The 18,100-nt window shown below is 44.1% G+C and overlaps 1 protein-coding gene across 2 annotated transcripts in view; it reads left to right on the top strand.

The window, feature by feature from the left end:
- KRCC1 (lysine rich coiled-coil 1) overlaps nt 1–17,245 on the top strand; it is a 65,418-nt gene extending 48,173 nt beyond the window's left edge. Inside the window, exons 3-8 of one of the 2 annotated variants that reach the window (XM_082258505.1) lie at nt 1,772–1,879; nt 3,947–3,979; nt 8,282–8,474; nt 8,849–9,115; nt 13,026–13,119; nt 16,148–17,245. In XM_082258505.1, coding sequence (XP_082114631.1) covers nt 1,772–1,879; nt 3,947–3,979; nt 8,282–8,474; nt 8,849–9,115; nt 13,026–13,119; nt 16,148–16,856 — 1,404 coding nt within the window. In that variant the 3' untranslated portion in view covers nt 16,857–17,245. The remainder of the gene's footprint in view (nt 1–1,771; nt 1,880–3,946; nt 3,980–8,281; nt 8,475–8,848; nt 9,116–13,025; nt 13,120–16,147) is intronic. The other variant, XM_082258506.1, reaches the window with a different exon arrangement.
- The last annotated feature ends 855 nt before the right edge of the window (nt 17,246–18,100 follow it).

The raw sequence follows: 18,100 nt of genomic DNA, 5'->3' as shown, positions 1-18,100 counted from the left end.
TGTGATGGACTGTGAGAATGCTGTTTTACACTTGTGGACATTGGGAAGATTTACTCCCTCACAGATAGCTAAAAAGATCAATGGTGTCAGTGTGAGAGGCAGACATTTTCATTGTTCATCAAGGAACCCCTAGCAACCTCAGGAGGAACCTTAGGGTTCCATGGAACCTTGGTTTAGAAACCATGGCCTACAGTGCATTCGGAACGTATTCACTGTGCTTCACTTTTTCCACATTTTGTTATGTTACAGCCTTATTCCAAAATGGATTAAATTCATTATTTTCCTAAATATTGTACAAACTATACCGCATAATGACAACGTGAAGAAGTTTGTTTGAAATCTTTGCAAATTTATTACAAACAAAAAATGGAGAAAAAAAAAATCCTATGTACATAAGTATTCACAGCCTTTGTCATGATACTCATAATTGAGCTCAGGTTGATCCTGTTTCCACTGATCATCCTTTAGATGTTTCTACAACTTGATTGGAGTCCACCTGTAGTAAATTCAGTTGATTGGAAATGGTTTGGAAAGGCACACACCTGTCTATACAAGGTCACACAGTTAACAGTGCATGTCAGAGCACAAACCAAGCCATGAAGTCCAAGAATTGTCTGTGGACCTCAGGATTGTATTGAGGCACAAATCTGGGGAAGGGTACAGAAACATTTCTGCAGCATTGAAGGTCTCAATGAGCACAGTGGCCTCCATCATCCATAAAGGAAGAAGTTTGGATTCACCAGGACTCTTCCTAGAGCAGGCCGCCCAGCCAAACAGAGCGATCGGAGGAGAAGGGCCTTAGTCAGGGGAGTGACCAAGAACCCGATGGTCACTCTGTTAGAGCTCCAGCGTTTCTCTGTGGAGAGAGGAGAACCTTCCAGAAGAACAACCATCTCTACAGCACTCCACCAATCAGGCCTGTGTGGTAGAGTGGCCAGACGAAAGCTACTCCTAGGTAAAAGGCACAGAACAGCCTGCCTGGATTTTGCCAAAAGGCACCTGAAGGACTCCCAGGCCATGAGAAACAAAATTCTTTGGTGTCATGAAACAAACATTGAACTCTTTGGCCTGAATGGCAAGCGTCATATCTGGAGGAAACCAGGCACCACTCATCACCTGGACAATACCATCACTACAGTGAAGCATGGTGGTGGCAGCATCATGCTGAGGGGATGTTTTTTCAGCAGCAGGAACTGCAAGACAGGATCAAGGGAGACTGGGTAGTCAGGTTCAAGGGAAAGATGAATGCAGCAATGTACAGAGACACCCTTAATGAAAACCTGCTCCAGAGCACTCAGGACCTCTAGACTGGAGTGAAAGTTCATCTTCCAACAGGACAATGACCTGTTCCTACTGAAGTACATTGTACTGCAAAATAACTTTGCTAAATGACATGATGATCTGAGCACATCTTGATGCAAATGTTGCTTAGGCAGCCTCCATCTGCCTACACATATCCTAAATGTTGCTACATGAGTAAGAGAACATTTTCCAATATAGATATTTCCTGTCGGATCAGGAAGAGATTCTATATCAACAAACCTGATCCCATGCCCCTTGGCCAAACCTGCTTAGTAGGAATTATTCAACGTTTGTCGTCTTTCCAACCCCCCCCCCCCCCCCCCCAATAGGACATGCGTCTGCCTCAGAGCTCCCCTCATCTAGAAGCTTTCTGGGATTCGAGCAGGGTTATGTTATGTAGTCAATTTTAGATACGAATAATCTAATTAATGAAATACTCCTTTAATGTTTTGATTTACTCTTTTTGCAGGGTAAGAGACATGCTCAAAAAGTTCGCCTTTACTTCCTAAATAAAGAACTGGAAGAAATGGCATTTAAGAAGAAAGCCGATCAGAAAGCAGAGCGCATTCATTCTCGTGTAAGATTTTCTTTCTCCAGTTTTTCCATATTTTGAGTTTCATTTAGTATTCCAATGAAGAGAGCCACGGCATCTAGCTTTATGGGAATATTAAGTTCAGAAAAGTTGGTATTTGTGTGGCATCTTTGGGGCTGTAGAGGGGGAGGGGTTTGGGGTAGGAGCACTGTGTGGCATGCAATGCAGCTGCAGAATTACCTTGCTTTGAGACCCTCATGCATTCCCGCTGTACTCCGTCCCTCTGCTGGTGCTCTTGGAAATGGTACATGTGGCTTTCTTCTCAGGATGCTGTGTTTTGGTCCAAACACTGTCATTTGTGGAAGGCAAGAAAGTCCTAAAAAATTAGCCTCAACCTTATGTTAAAAATTACAGCAAAGACACTTTTGAAATTTCACGAAAGGAAATCAAATCCATCTCCCTTTACTATCTGGAACTCAGGATCTGCTTCCTAGAACATGTGACAGTGCACATCGTAAGAAGGGGGAGGCACCGGTGATATAGCCTTCACAGGATGCATCTGAGGCTAGGGCTACATCACCAATGCCCCACTCAACCAAGAAGTGGAAAAACAGTAATTCAAAGTAAAGCCCCGTACACACGCACAGATTGTTGGCTGTAAATTGTCGGCCAACGTCCGATTGGCCGATTGTAGGCTTGTTAGTATGATGCTTCCGACAACCAACTGCAAATTTTCGGCCGAAAAAAATCTGGTGTGCATGCTATAAAATTTTTGTTGGCCAACAACAGAACGGCCGATTGTTCCTCAGTCAGTACAGATTTCGGCAGACAAAAATCAGATGAGCAAGACTGGGCATGCTCAGAGAAGAAAAAACACATGGAAAGTAAACCAGCACATGACATCACTTCTGAAGTTGGCTTTTGTTGGCCAACAAAAGTCCAGTGCAGTCTAGAGCACATTTCAACCAACAAATAACACTGGACAAAAGACGGCCGATCGGTCGGCCAGCAATCTGTGCGTGTGTACGGGCCTTTAGGCTCCATTGAGGCTTGCGCGACTTGTCATGCAACTTTGGACATCAAAGTTGCGAGACAAGTCGTTCTCCATGTTTTCCAATGATAACCATTCATTTATGGGCGACTTAAAGTTGCAGCGAATTCAAAGTAGTTCATGTACTTCTTTGGTCCGACTTTCGTACAAATTGAGGGCCATAGACTTCAATGGTAACCCTCAAAACTTGCATGAACGTCTTACCTGAATGTTATACAATGCAACAGTTGTCCATTATTACTGGTCAGTCGTATCCAAGTTGCACCCAACCAAAGTTGCACTGCAAGGTTATTTGAGTGGAGGTGACTACCAATTGTTTGTTCCATGACAGTGCACCCCCTTCCCAGTTGCTTTAGTTTAAACAGATCCATTTTTTTTTCACTTTTGTGTATAGCCTGTGCTCCGCCTTCAGACACAATGTTTAATGTATATCTAAACACAAAAACCTTGTATTGAAGTTTTCCATTCCTCAGATGGGGGGGCTGCATTCATTTTCTTTTTTCAAGTTAAACACATTTTCAAAAAATATAGAAAATACCAGCTGATCTTGCAGGAAATCAACTTCTTGTGTGCTTGAAAGACAGCAAAAACTTTACTTTACTATCTTGTGTAACCACTAAATCCACCAACTGCCATATAATGTAGATCAGGAATCTTCAAACTACAGCCCTTCAGCTGTTGCAGAACTACAAGTCCCATGAGGCATTGAAAAATTCTGACATTCAGACATGGCTAGGCATGATGGGAATTGTAGTTCCTGAACGACTGGAGGGCCACAGTTTGAAGACCCCTGATGTTGATGAACAAAGGCAGACATGTTTGAAGGTCAGCCTGGATTTCAACCATTACCCCCCTCCTTAGATACAGTGAAGTTGTGTGTATAGCCACAGCGGGACATTCTTTCTGCCAGTGCTCTGCACTTTTACATCATTCTTACAGTATTCAGCTAAGTGTCCAGTTTATAAAACATTGTTTATTATTAATATTTTTTTTTAATTAGACTTATCCAGTCTTTTCTACAGATTAGCTCTTGACCCTCATGTTTGTCCATATTTCTTTAGATTGCAAGGTCTCTATCACAGAACAGCAGTTCAGTAAGTATAAATGCATTAAACTGAGATATAAAAATTGCTTTTGTTGTGTTTTTTTTTTTTTTTTTTTACAATGTAATAAATCGTGTATAGCTTGTTTACCAAATTGTAAAGTGCTTCAGTAATATTAAATTTCCTATAATAAGATGCTATCTGTTAGTGTTGTCCGTATTAAATCTTGGTGTGTAATGAATCTGAATCTGCAATCTATATGTTTATCTTTTTAGAGCACAATGGGGGAAATATACTAAAAGTGGTGCACCCAGAATTTGGTGCAGAATTTGAATGTACAGAAATCTGTTCTGGTTCTGTCCACCAGGTTGGACTATCTGGGTCTGACTCTGGACTTGGCCTCAGCCAAGGTGTTTCTCCCAAGGAACAAGCTCCAAAAGCTGCAGGTGGCTATTCAGATCTTGTTGTTCAACAGTCGGTCATCTCTCAGGACTTGTATGCGATTGCTGGGCCTGATGGTGTCTACCTTCGAGGCGGTTCCGTTTGCACAGTTTCACACGAGACCTCTGCAAAGGGAGATTCTTGCCAAATGGGACAAGAATCCGAAGTCTTTGGACAATCTGATCCTGTTGAGAGAGGATCCCTGATCTGGTGGCTTTGTTCTCGGGCTCTTCGACGGGGAAAATCCTTTCTTTCCCTGTACTGGATGGTGGTCACCATGGATGCCAGCCTGTCCGGGTGGGGAGGAGTCTGGGGCACGGAGTGCTCAGGGGACTTGGACTCTGGTGGAGTCCAGACTGGCGATCAATAACCTGGAACTTCAGGTGATCAGACTTTGCTTAATCCATTGGGTGGATTGTCTTCAGGGGCCCTCCGTCAGGTTTCAATCGGACAATGCCACGGCTGTGGCATATGTCAGTCACCAAGGGGGCTCAAAGTGTCTTAACGGTCCAGGAAGTTTCTGGCATTCTACAGTGGGCGGAACGCTTTGTTGCTAAATCATGTGTGAACTTTGACATATTTTTTGAAAAGCGGAGTTAAAGCATTTGTAACCCTAAAAAAAAAAATATATATATATATATATATATATATATATATATATCTCCTGTTCCTTTTAAAGCATGTTAACCACTTAAGCCCCAGGCCTGTTTTTAACACTCAGTGTTTACAAGTTAAAATCTGTTTTCTGCTCTAGGACTTCAGTTTTTTTCTGCCTAGTCGGGAGTAAGGACCTGGTTCCCTGCTGAGGTCTGCGGTCCTGGCGTTGATTTTTCTTTTTTAAATGGAATTTTTTCTTCTTTTATTACTTTCTGTTCCTGTGAGAACTACAGTCAACTGCCGGACTAGGTGACGCACTGGATATCCTAGATACTTAAGTTTTCCCAGTCTGGCCTGCGAGCGCGACCCAACTATTAGCTCTGCACTGGGTTGGCCACGACATAGCCCCACTGGCTGGGGCTGGCTGGCGAGTGAAACACCTGGTCACGATAATGGTCACAGCCAGAGTCGCAGCGTACCTCTGGCCCACAGCACAACCATTCAAGATGGAGCGGTGGACTGCCAGGAGTGGTGTTCCCTCGGTTTCCAGGTGTGGTGAGCAGTGTCCCCCCTCTCCTCTTACTTGGGTTGGTAGGCCCCTTCTGTGACCTTCCTTCCCTCATGGTTTCTCCCCCTCACTAGCGGGGTTCTCCTGTACTGGTCGCCCTCACCTGTCCCCCCCTCCAGATGCACGGCTGTTGTGGTATATGGGGTGTCAGTGGGCAGAACGATATGTTCCAGCCCTCTCTGCGGTGCACATTCCAGGGGTGGAAAATTGGCAGGCGGACTACCTCAGTTGGAAGGTGTTGCAGCCGGGCAAATGGTCTTTTCACCCGAAAGTGTTTCAACAACTGTGTCTATGGTGGGGAACCCCTGATGTAGACCTGTTGGCCTCTTGCTTCAACTGGGAAGGTGCAGAGGTTTGTGGCAAGGTCTCGGGATCCTCTGGCTGATGCCCCGGACGCTCTGCTGGCCCCTTGGGGTTAGTATCGCCTAATTTACGATTTTCCTTCACTACAACTTTTGCCGAGACTGCTGCGCAGAATCAAGGTGGAAGGAGTTGGTCATTCTGGTGGCACCAGACTGGCCTCGCTGGTCTTGGTACGCAGGCCTAGTAAGGCTGGTAGCTGACGCTTCTTGGAGACTTCCTCTGAGAGATGATCTCTTGTCTCAAGGACGGATTTTCCATCTTGCGGTCGCTAGCTTTAATGGCATAGCTATTGAAAGCCAGGTGTTGAAGGACAGAGGGCTGTCGGATTCACTGATTCCTACGCTGTTAAAAGCTAGAAAATCTACTTCAAGGAAGATCTATCATCGAGTTTGGAGGGCGTTTCTCCCCGTGCCTTTTCCGTGTCCCGCCTGCTGAAATTTCTTCAAGGTGTAGATCAGCGTTTAGCTCTGGGCACCATCAAGAGCCAGATTTCCGCCTTGGGAATATTTTTCCAACGGCCGTTGGTCACAAATTCCTTGGTTCACACTTTCGTGCAGTGGGTTTGCCATTTGGCTTCTCCAGTGCGATCCCTAGTACCTCCGTGGGATCTCAATTTGGTACTGTCGGTACTTCAGAAACCTCCTTTTGAAAATATTCGTAACTTCCTCTGATCACTCTGTCACAGAAGGTGGCCTTTTTGGTGGCTATTGCTTCTGCGCGTAGGGTGTCGGATGTAGCTGCATTGTCCTGGCGGTCACCTTACCTGGTGGTTCACAGGGACAAAAGTTGTGTTGCGACCCTGTCAGTCGTTCCTTCCTAAGGTCGTGGTGAACCCTCTGTATTCACTCTGGTGAAGTCTTCTCTTGATTGTTGACTTTGACACACATACACCTACCTCCTGGAGAGTGTTCTTGATCTGGCCAACTGTTGTGAAGGGTGTTTTCTTCACCAGGGAAAGAATTCTTCGGTCATCCACCACAGTTGTTTTATGTGGTCTTCCAGGTCTTTTGGTGTTGCGGAGCTCACCGGTGAGTTCTTTCTTTTTAAGGATGTTCCAAACAGTTGATTTGGCCCCACCTAATGTTTTTGTAATCTCTCTGATGGGTTTGTTTTGTTTTTTCAGCCTAATGATGGCTTGCTTTACTGATAGTGACAGCTCTTTGGATCTCATATTGAGAGTTGACAGCAACAGATTCCAAATGCAAATAGCACACTTGAAATTAACTCTGGACCTTTTATCTGCTCCTTGTAAATGGGATAATGAGGGAATAAAACGCACCTGGTCATGGAACAGCTGAGCAGCCAATTGTCCCATTAATTTTGGTCTCTTAAAAAGTGGGAGGCACATATACAAACTGTTGTAATTCCTACACCTTTCACCTGATTTGGATGTAAATACCCTCAAATTAAAGCTGAAAGTCTGCAGTTAAAGCACATCTTGTTTGTTTCCATCTTGGTGGTGTAAAGGGCCAAAAAAAAATTAGAATTGTTTCGATGTCCCAATATTTATGGACTTGACTGTATACTAACTAATTGACTGTGCAGGAAGTGACGGCAAAATCAACAAGTATTTTCTGTACTTGCTGAAAATGTTCTTCGACTGGAAAAACTATACTTTAATCATTGTCAGGAGGTGGAGCACCTACTATACAGAAGGAACAAAACATATTTAAAGCTGTTCTCCAGATTTTAGTGAAGTTTAAGTAGTTGGTTTGGTCCAAGGTGGTACAAAGAACTGTTACCTTCACTAATAGATGGTGCGGCTGGGAGCACTGTATTAAATTTAAGAAGCCTCAGCTACATACACTATATAGCGCTGTGTTCCATTAGTGGGATGGGAACTTCCCATCCCACTCCCCAATCAAGATAGAGTCAGGCTGAGTGCTGCTCAGCCATTCACAGGGATCTTTGCACTCTATGTACCAAATACAAAGCTTCCTCTGATTGGCTGAGGTGGGTGAATTACATCATGATCTTTGGCTCAGCCAATCAAGGAAGCTTTATATTTATTCATCGAATACAAACCTACTTGTGTAAGACTTTCCTCAGCCTGACTCGATTTTGTTCCAGAAGTGGAACAGGAAGTTCCTATCCTACTGCTGGAACATAGAGCTGTAGTTCATACAGTGCTCCCAGCTGCTGCATCTGCTAGCGAAGGTTTGTTCATATCCGCTTGGTCCAAATTAACTATTTAAACTTCGTTAAACCAGCTTTTTTAAGGTAAAGCAGCCATGGGGGGGACTGATAGAGAATCAAGAATCCTTTTTATACAGAATGAAAACTGCAGACTGGTAGTCTTTAGAACTGCTTGAGAATCTATACTCTGACTGTTCTTCTATAGGAACCCTTTATTACAGGTGTCTAACGCTAGTTTCTGATTTCAGGCAGATCAACAATTAGCCCAGGATAAGAACAAGTTTTGTAGCTTGTGCAACATGGTGTTCAGTTCTCCAGTTGTCGCCCAGTCACATTATGTGGGGAAAATTCACAGCAAAAAGCTGAGGCAGTTGTCCGGGGAAACGAGTGAGTGGACAGCTGAGGTCAGTGAGTCCTCAGTGATCGGTCCGGATGAAGCAGGTGAGAATGTGTACTAAAGAGGAAATTTTGGTTTATTTAACTGCATAGAAAAGTTAGTAATCATAATGTATTTTTCTGAGAATGTATTAGTGCCATTTATGAGTTTATATTCCAAGGTTTTATAATTTTATTATTGAGAGACAAAAAGTATGCACTGAAGAAGAGGATGTATGGGGTTTGCCAGATGGTACCTGGGTGCATCAAATACTGATGGTATTTTACAATAGAGAACATTTTTGGAAAGCAATTAAATCATTTGTTGATTCCCAGCTCTGTTGACTTGTTTAGGTAACCCTACTTGTGTATACATCACACGGTCTGTAGTGCCAGTTGCTTTTCAGCTGTTTACTTTGCCTTTCTCTGCATTATTCCAGCTGTTCCACCTGTCAGTGAGCAGGACGATGTCACGTCCCCTCCACCAGAGAAATCCAACCAGCAGGAAGCCAGCACCGAGCCATCCCCTGCCGATACTGAGATTGATCTCAGTGACCCAAACAAGTACTGCAAGCTCTGCTGTGCCTCGTTCAACAACCCATCGGTGGCCCAGCAGCACTACAACGGCAAGAAACATGCTCGCAATGAGTTACGACGGAAAATGGTGGAGGAGATGGAAGATACGGGGCTCTCTGTAGACTCGGGGGGTAAGATTGGAAGGACCCACAAGACTTTCAATGTTCTACATAAACACCTATTACTTGGGTTTGATAAAACATTGCACAGACTTGCACTCATCCAAATTAAACCACTATTTGCAGAGGGAATTTTTGCCATAACATACTTGCACATTATGGAGGACTCGCCTTTTACCCTCCTCTACCCCCCAACAGTTTGTGTGCTTTTCCTATGCCATTTTGTTGGTTTCTATGAACATTTTCTCCGGCATATCTTTTGGGTTTGCAGCCTTCCCACTTGGCCATTCAGGGGTCACTGATGTAATTTGTGTGCGTTGTCCCAGCACCTGGCTACATTTTATATTTTATAGATGCATATGTAATTGCACTGTACAAGAGAATGTACACAAACAAAAAATGCTAAGAGAAGGAAGAGTTTTTTGGCAGAACAGACTCAAAAAACTGTACCTCCTTGCATTTTTTTTAGTTCGCTAAATATTAAAGATCAGTCAGTTAATTCACAGGTTGTGTCTGCAAATCTGTAATGTTTGACCATCGGAATTCGAGATGTGCGTCAAACATCACAGATCAGGCAGTCCTCAATACATGTACAGTGCTGTGAAGAAGTATTTGCTACTTTTTGTTTTTTTTTTTTTTTTGTTTTGTTTTGTTTTTTTTTGCATATTTGTTACTTAAATGTTTCAGATCATTTTAATATTACACAAAGATAACAGTAAAAAAATTTGTAAAACAAAATGCAGTTTCTCTTTCGTTCATTGAGGGACACAGCTCAATATCTTCATGACCATTGGGTTATACTGCCCTCTCTCTGATATAGTTACTCAGTTTTTTTTTTCTGCCTAGTCAGGAGTAAGGAACTAGTTCCTTGCTGGGATCTATGGTCCTGGCAATCTTTTCTTTTTAGATAGAATTTTTTCTCCTGGCTTTTTCCTATGAGATCTGCAATCAACTGCCGGGCTGGGAGATGGGCTGGATAATCTAGATGCAGTGGTCACCCCAGTCTGGCCAGCGAGCGCGCACAGACCTCAGCTCGGCGCTAGGTTGGCCGTGACTTAGCCCCACTGGACGGGTGCTGACCATGTGAGTTGAAAGCCTCACCAGGTCGCATACGACTGGGTCTCAGCCCGAGTCGCAGCGTTCCTCCTGGCCGACCGCAACCCCCCCCCCCACTAAGATGGCAAGGGGTTCTGTCTGGAGCAGTGCCTGCCTTGTTCTTGGTATGTTGAGTAGCTGTCCCCCCCCTCTACCCCTGGAGAGTTTTGGGGGGGATGCGGGCCCCTCCATGGGACGGTCGGACCCCCAGATTCCCCTCTTTCCTGTTAGGCATCCCCTCAGGGGCAGGGCGCTATTCTGGCGATTGGGGGGGGGGGGCACCGCTGGGGACTGAACGATCGGCTGTGCGGTCGGGGGTTGTACCTGGTGGGGGCTCTTTCCAGAGCTCCATCCTTCCTGTGCCTGTCCTGAGGCCTAGGAATCCCTCCTGGGTCGTGGTGCCGCTCGGGGCTGCCATTTTCTTGTAACCTTTGTGCTGCAATGCACAGCGGCCATGTTCGTGTAGTCCGGCGGTGGTTTTCCATTGAAAACAGCGACAGCAATGACTGTGGAGGACCGTAGGCGGCGATTTCGGCGGGGGGAACCCCTCCTCATCCCCGGTGCTGACTCCTGGATCCTTTCTTTTCCTGATCACTGTACGTGCTGTGCAGATTTCCCTGGTGGCTGCGGTGCCTGGTTTCTGTGGGGTGGTGAGTCTGGTGGGGTCCTCTCCCTCTCTGCTGAGGATTGATTGGGGTTCTGTGACTGGCAACCGGGTGTCCATTAGTCTTTTACACTTTTTTTTTGTGGGGTCCCCCTGGTGACTCAGTCTTTTAGAGCACATCTCCCCACCTGATCCCCTCTCTGAGGCTGCAGGGCCCTCCGGGTCTCATCCATCCATCGATGCACTGATGGCGGTCCTGAAGTCCTTGTGTCCAGGGTGGAGGTGGCTTTCCGGCAACGGGCTGGCAAAAAAAGCGCACCCCCCCCTGCACCTTCTGCTTCATCTGTCCCCTCAAATCCTGAATCTGATTTTGCCTACACGAACGTGGTCACGCTGCATCGGTCTGCGACCACGCACCCTGAATCCACAGATAGTGAGGACGATTCCTCCACTTCTGCAACCGTACAAGAAAAAGCGCTGGGGGACGTACAGATTGTATCTGTGCGTGAGACCTTAAAGGTGGAGGACACAGGAATACTCCTATAAGGAGTCCCTTTTTAAGAAGTGGACTGTTCCACTGGTGGTGGACCCTCTGTTTTCCAGATTAAACAAGGCAACCATGATTCCGGTTGAAGAGTCCCCGGCCTTTAAGGACCCGGCTGACAGGAAGGCAGTGGCTGTGGCCCGCAATATTTACACCCTGGCTGGTTCAGCACTGAGGCCGATATTCACCATTGCCCTGGTGTCACAGACTCTGACCGAGTGGGCTAAGCTTTTACACTGTGACCTGGAGGGAGAACTGCTCCTCCCTGCCTTTGCTGAGCTGGCGGACCAGCTGGTCCAGGGGCTGCAGTTTATCTGTGATGCCTCTTTGGATGCGGCTCCCCTAGTGGCTCTGCTTTCTGTTTCATCAGTGGTCCTTAGTCTTTTTTTGTGGCTCAAATGCTGGTCAGCAGACCATACTTCTAAAAAGGCCTTGACTGATCTTCCCGTTTAAGGAGATCGCCTGTTTGGTGCTACCCCGGATGCCATCATTAATGGTCTCGCAGGGGGGGGGGGAAGAGTACCCTTCTTACCCAGGCTACTAAGGGCAAGGACCCTCGTCATAGACGTGGGACCTCCTTTTTGGCTTATAAGAAGTTTTTTTCGTCCCTCAGGAGGATCCAAGCGAACTTGGTCTGGCAAGTCAAGAGCGGGCATCTCCAGACTCGAGGACAAGGCCCCTTCAGCTTGAAGGTGCGCCCTCACCTGTACCTGGGGTGTGGGGGGACGTCTTCACTGGTTTCCATACCTGTGACCTTCCCTGGTGCAAGACAAGTGGGTCCACTAAGTCATATGGTCCAGCTACAAGATTTGGGTTTCATTCTTAATTTTGGGACAACCCAAAATTTGGGATTTTCTTTTAATTTCAATGATAACAATAAACATAACAAATAGGATGCATTTCCCTAACAGGGATACAGCGTACTAAAATTGTTTTATTTGTTTTTTTTTTGCCTTGTAAATGTATTTGCCCTTTTATTTTATTGGCAAGTAAATGTTTAATACTCCTTGATTGCCAGTTTCTGCCCTTTCTGAGGCCTTCTTTATAGCTGATCTCTGGAAGTATTTGAAAACACGACCTCTGCAGTTGGGCTTCCCCCACACATCACTTCAGGCTGGCCTCTTTATGTAGGTATAGCTATGTAAAACAGGCGGGGTGCATTCGATATCACTCTGCCTGTGACAGGACGGAGCCAGGACCATACAGGAAGCATCGGCTCTGTTCTGACAGCTGACAGCCGGGATATTGCGTGGCACTTACGAGTGTCAGGGAGCCACAGCTCAATGGAGGGAGACTTCCGCACCTCGCATGAGACTTGGAATGGCAGCCTCCAGCAAGTAGAAACAGGAGTGATGCTGGAGGCAATTTACAGCACACACTAATTTTGATAGCCTAATTATTAATGTGCAATGTGTGTTCCTTGCTAAAGAACATTTGTATCAAGTTTTTATGGGTAAAATGCCACTTTTAAGTAAATGCACTTTTTTGCTTATATTATAGGAAAAAATTAGCATTTAACCCTTGTAGGTGTGGAGGCAAAGAAAGGCTGATATGTTTGAAGTCTAGTATGGTTTACAACCATGGCTCCCTCTATAGATACAGTGGTGGAGTGGTGTAGCCACTCAGGGTCAGCATGTTTCTTACCCTTTTTTTCTTTTTGTTTCTCTCCCCTCAAACAGGAGATGGGATGTATGTGTGTCCAATCTGCAGCATTACCCTCACCTCCATAGAGATGTACCAATCCCACATGCAAGGAAACAAGCATCAAATCAAGTAAGTAATTTCACACCACTTATAGGAAATGCTTTAAATGAAATAAACGGTGCTCCTCACTGCTTGGTAGCTGGAATTTAGAATGCTAAGTACTTGCTTTCATCAATGTCCCTCTCCACTGAATGGGCTTTTTTCTTGGAGACATTTTGTGCAATGTTAGAGAAGTTGGCCTTTTCCAATTTCACAACAGGTGGGAAACAGAACTTACAGCTGCAGGGTGAATCTATCCTTCTCTAAGGAGAAAAACGCTAAAATTCCTGGCAGGCTGGTCAGGGAGTTGAGCTGGAAATTTTCTTTGGTTTTGTTTGACATCCATCACCCTTCCATGTGCTCCTTGCTGTAAAGGCCGGATTATAGGTGTGGGCAGTGGCCATTTGGATTAGTCAACAAAGGACCTCGCAGCCCCTGCAAGTTCAGATTTCCCAGTTTAAAACCAAATAAAAATTACTTGGTTACATATAGTCCTAAATTACATCTTACTAGAATAGCAGTCGCCAGCAGGTGGCAGGTCAGACTTGAATTTGGCTTTTTATTTTTGGATTTTAATTTTCACATTTTTACTGCAACTATTTTCTTTTCCGTTATGGTAGTTTGCATTAGCCTTTCTTCCAACAGCAACATGTCTAGTGTATGATTATTTTATGAAGTAGTATGCTATAAACTTACTTTGTAAATACAGTGGAATTATGTTAGTATATGTCAGGGCTAAATAAAAACCTAGAGAGTACATTTCTCCGAAACATGCACCATTCTCATATCTTTTGTCTTGTAAAAACACTGAAGTGTTGTCAGTCCTGCACCAGTTCTCATCTGCTGGACTACAGAACACCTACCAATGCTGGCAATAGACATTTTTAAAAAGACAAAACCCCCTTTAACGTTTTTAAAAAAGGAGGGCACACGGAATCATTTGTCACCAGCTTTTGCTGATAATTTTCTATATTTGTTAATCACGGACACCAGTAGCAAGGTAGAAACTGCTCCATGCCCCATTAGGGCTACAAGAAATCTCTGTTGCACAGAAAAAAAAAGGGTTTACATCCAGTAATTGTATTAGCATGATAATCTGGAGCTGTTCATACACTTTGGATTAAAAATTTGAAAGAATTGGATGCTGACCTTTTTTAATTTGCTTCCTAAGACATTTTGTGCCAAATTTTGCTTAACAAAATCATTAGCGTGCTGCCTAGGTTTAACCACTTTAAGACCGGAAGGATTTGCCCCCTTAATAACCAGGCTCTATTTTGCGCTTCGGCACTGCGTTATTTTAATGGACAATTGCGTGGTCGTGTGACGCTGTACCCAAACGAAATGTATGTCCTTTTTTTCCCCACAAATAGAGCTTTCTTTTGGTGATATTTGATCACCTGTGCGATTTTTGTGGGACTGCAACATTGCGGCGCACAGATCGCACCCCTAACTGGCATTTTTGACACTTTTGGGGGTACCAGTGACATTACTACAGTAATCAGTGCTATAAATATGCACTGTTAATGTAATAATGACACTGGCAGGGAAGGGGTTAACAGGATCACTCCCCTAGGGTCACATTTAACCCCTTGATCACCTATACTAACTGTATGGGGGTTGGACTTGTAAAATGATCAGAGACATGCAATCCTATATAGCAGGGTCACATGAGCTCTGTGATCATTGCAGGGAGAAGGACGGTCGGCTGTGTTTACAACAGCTGACCGTCGTCCTCTCTCAGCGGGGAAAGATCGAGGAAGTCAGGCGGCAATCGGAGCCGCCTGACACATGCATCGGCTTCCCCGCTGATGATCGGGGGCGGGAGCACGCCCCCCCTAGCTGCCGTCAGGCGAGCGACGTAGCCCTATGTAGTTCTGTCTGTAGGAGCCAGCTTGCCGCCGTAAATATAACGTAAGCGGTTGGCAACTGGTTAATATTTAGAAGTCCTAAACATTGGATTTGTGAATAAAATCCTGAATTTATACTAAACAGAGATAGCTTTTTAGATTTTGCATTAATTAACCGAGTAAACCAAAAATAATAATGTGATTGTTTTGCAATAAACTTTGAAAAGGTTTTGACTCAAACTGTCATGCTAGTAGTTGCTTCTTCATAGGTAAACATATCCAAATACTGGAAAAGTAATATTTTAAGATATAAATAGCCAAAAACTAACTTCTCCTTATTTGAATGTCCCTTGTAAGGAAAATCTATATTTATTATTGAATGTCTAAACACCTGTGTTGTTTTAGTATTCAATCTTTGCATTTGAAGGTGCAGACTCCAGGGTTGTCTGCCAATAAAACTTTGTGGATCATGGACTTGGGGAAAAAAGCTTGTGCTTGGCAGGTGTCCTGACACCCTTATTCCCACATAATTGAAGCATAGAATGCTCCCTGAGTATTTTCTTTCTCCAGGAAATTCAAGGCTCCCAGCATAGAGGATACAATATATTGTATGGATGCTTGGTTAAAAAACATTCTTTAAACTATCCTTTTTCAACCAGGGCACCTTGGCATCCTGAGGTGCCTTCTGGATTTTTCAAGGGTACCTTAGCAAAAAGCCTAAAAATTGCCAACAAGCCAGCAAATGGATCAAACCTACCTTTTTGTTACTAAAAAACACAGGTTTTTATTGTGCAGCATTACAATCTTGGGCACCATGTGGGTCAGCCAATGGCATCCCAACAACCAATAATAAATATGGGTTGAGGAAGAGGACACTGGGTGCCTGCACATCATCTTTGTTTTCCCCTCTCTGTTAGCACTGGGGTCATGTTAGTAGAAAGGGTGAAAGAGACTGAGGGAGAAGAGAAATGCTAGAATACATGTCAGGTGGAGGAAGAAATCCCCTCTAACGTTGAGTGGCCCCCATGTGTGATTGATGCTGCAATATGTGGAACTATTAATTTAGTCGTACATTTTAGAATGCGGTGCCTCAAGATTTGTGCATAATTTTAAAGGGTTCCTTGACTGATAAAAAGGTTGAGAAACACTGGTTTAAACAATGCTAAGATGATTATTGTAATAAAAAAAATGGTCTTGTCCTATTTTTTTAGAGAAAACCTCGTGGCTCATTTAATGAAGACAACCAAGAAAAACTATGACTCTTTTGAGAATGAATTGGAAGATTATATAAAAGTCCAGAAGGCTCGAGGCTTGGCACCAAAAACTCAGTTTAGACCAGAAAAAGATCAGCAAGACAGTGCTGAGGAAACAGAACCTGCACCAACTCATCCAACCCCAAATCCTGCTGGTTACAAATACATGGCTCATAAGGCCAGACCGTACATGCCCTTTAATCCCCATCCTGTCAGTGATCCTAGAATGGCTAGCTGGGAGCTGGCTTACTGGCCACCAAAGCCGTCAAGGATACCCATGAAAACAGCCCCACCTAGAAAACCTCCTCCCTCCAGCCCCGACTCCAGTGACTACTCTTCCTCAGATGACAGCAGCGACTCCCAAAAAAAGAAGCACCATAAAGGGGAACACCGAAGCAAAGTGCGGAAACACCACAGCAAATCAAAGCGAGAAAATGGGAGCAGCGAGAGAAAGAAAAGAAAAATCGAGGAAACGGACTCAGGCAAAGAAGACAGCGAAAAGGAAAAGAAAACAGCGGCTTCTGGAGACAAACCCAAACACAAAAAAGAAAAGAAAGATAAGCCGTCTACTGATAAAGAGAGTAAAAAACACAAAAAGTCCAAAAAACCGACAGACCAACGAACAGAGGAGGAGCTGTTATGGGACGAATCCATCTTGGGTTTCTAAACACCTCTAGAGTAATTACTATATTAAAAAATATGTTAAATATCCTTCAGAGAATCATAGGTTGAGGAACTTGGGAGTGGACAACTTTATTATTCAATCTTTCGCTTCTCTGAATATGAATCAGGTCAGCAAGAGAAAGTAGTCCACCGTCTGGCATATATGGCAGGTTTTTGTCTCCCCTAGAATGCCGTCTAATTTATTTTACTTTTTTTTAACTTTTTTTTTTTTTTTTTTTTCTCTTAGCGAACTGATTGATTATTTTTCTTTTACACTTTATACTTAAGTTAGGCTCCAAAGTCTCTCAGCTGCTATACAGAGAATTTATGAATTTGTGATGTTCTTATGAGTAAGTTAGCAACTTTTTCTATCAGTAAAAAGAGCCATCTAGAAATTGTGTCCCTTTTTTGTTTGTTTTTTTTTATTGCCTGGGGTGAACTCTGTCTGCTGCTTTTGAAGGTTATACTGTTTCGTTGAAGGTTATCATGTATCCTGATCATGGTATAGCTGGTAGTAGTTAAGCTGGCCATACATTATACAGTTTTCTTATTCGGTTCCTTTATGATTTAACTTCAACTATGTAGTGCAAGGGCCTGCCTGACTGCATGCAAAGTTAAAGTGTTTAGGTGTGATCTCCTATCATATGCTATCAAAGCTTTTGAGGTCACGTTCCCTGGGAGCTTTCCCAATTTCCCAACAAATGTTATTGTTTTATCTTTGGATTCATTTGAATCATCTTCTTCACTGTCTTCTAATACAACAATAGAAGCAGTGCACCCAGATCTGCACAACCTTGGTAAAACCTAGGGAGCTTCACACGACCCCATGCCGTAGGGACAGCCTGTAATGTTGCTTCAGGCACTGGATACTGCAAAGGTGCTCACTCTGTCACTTGTGCATTGTAGTCAGTCGCAGGGAACTATACAGGTCCAGGGCTCTGGTCAACATTTTGGGACCTAAATCCTAAAGACCCCTTTGAGAGTATGCCCATCAAAACGGACAAAGCCAAGACTATACAGTCCAGTGTCATGGACAGGTAAAGAGACCATTACTGTAAGAGTGGGGCTATGTTTGGCATATATTCACGTAACACTGTAAACTTTTCAGACTTGATGGAGCTTCATTTAAGGTGGCTTACCAGGTGTGACATGCCATCACAGTTTGCACACTTTACCACTATTTCCATCTAGAGCACTTATAAGGTACTCAGGTGCTTCCTACTGCCCTTTAACCATGGGGATTTTTAC

Source organism: Pelophylax lessonae (genome assembly GCF_965119305.1).
Source record: "Pelophylax lessonae genome assembly, chromosome: 1".
Taxonomy (NCBI): Eukaryota; Metazoa; Chordata; class Amphibia; order Anura; family Ranidae; genus Pelophylax; species Pelophylax lessonae.
This window is presented reverse-complemented; position numbering and strand designations above follow the sequence as displayed.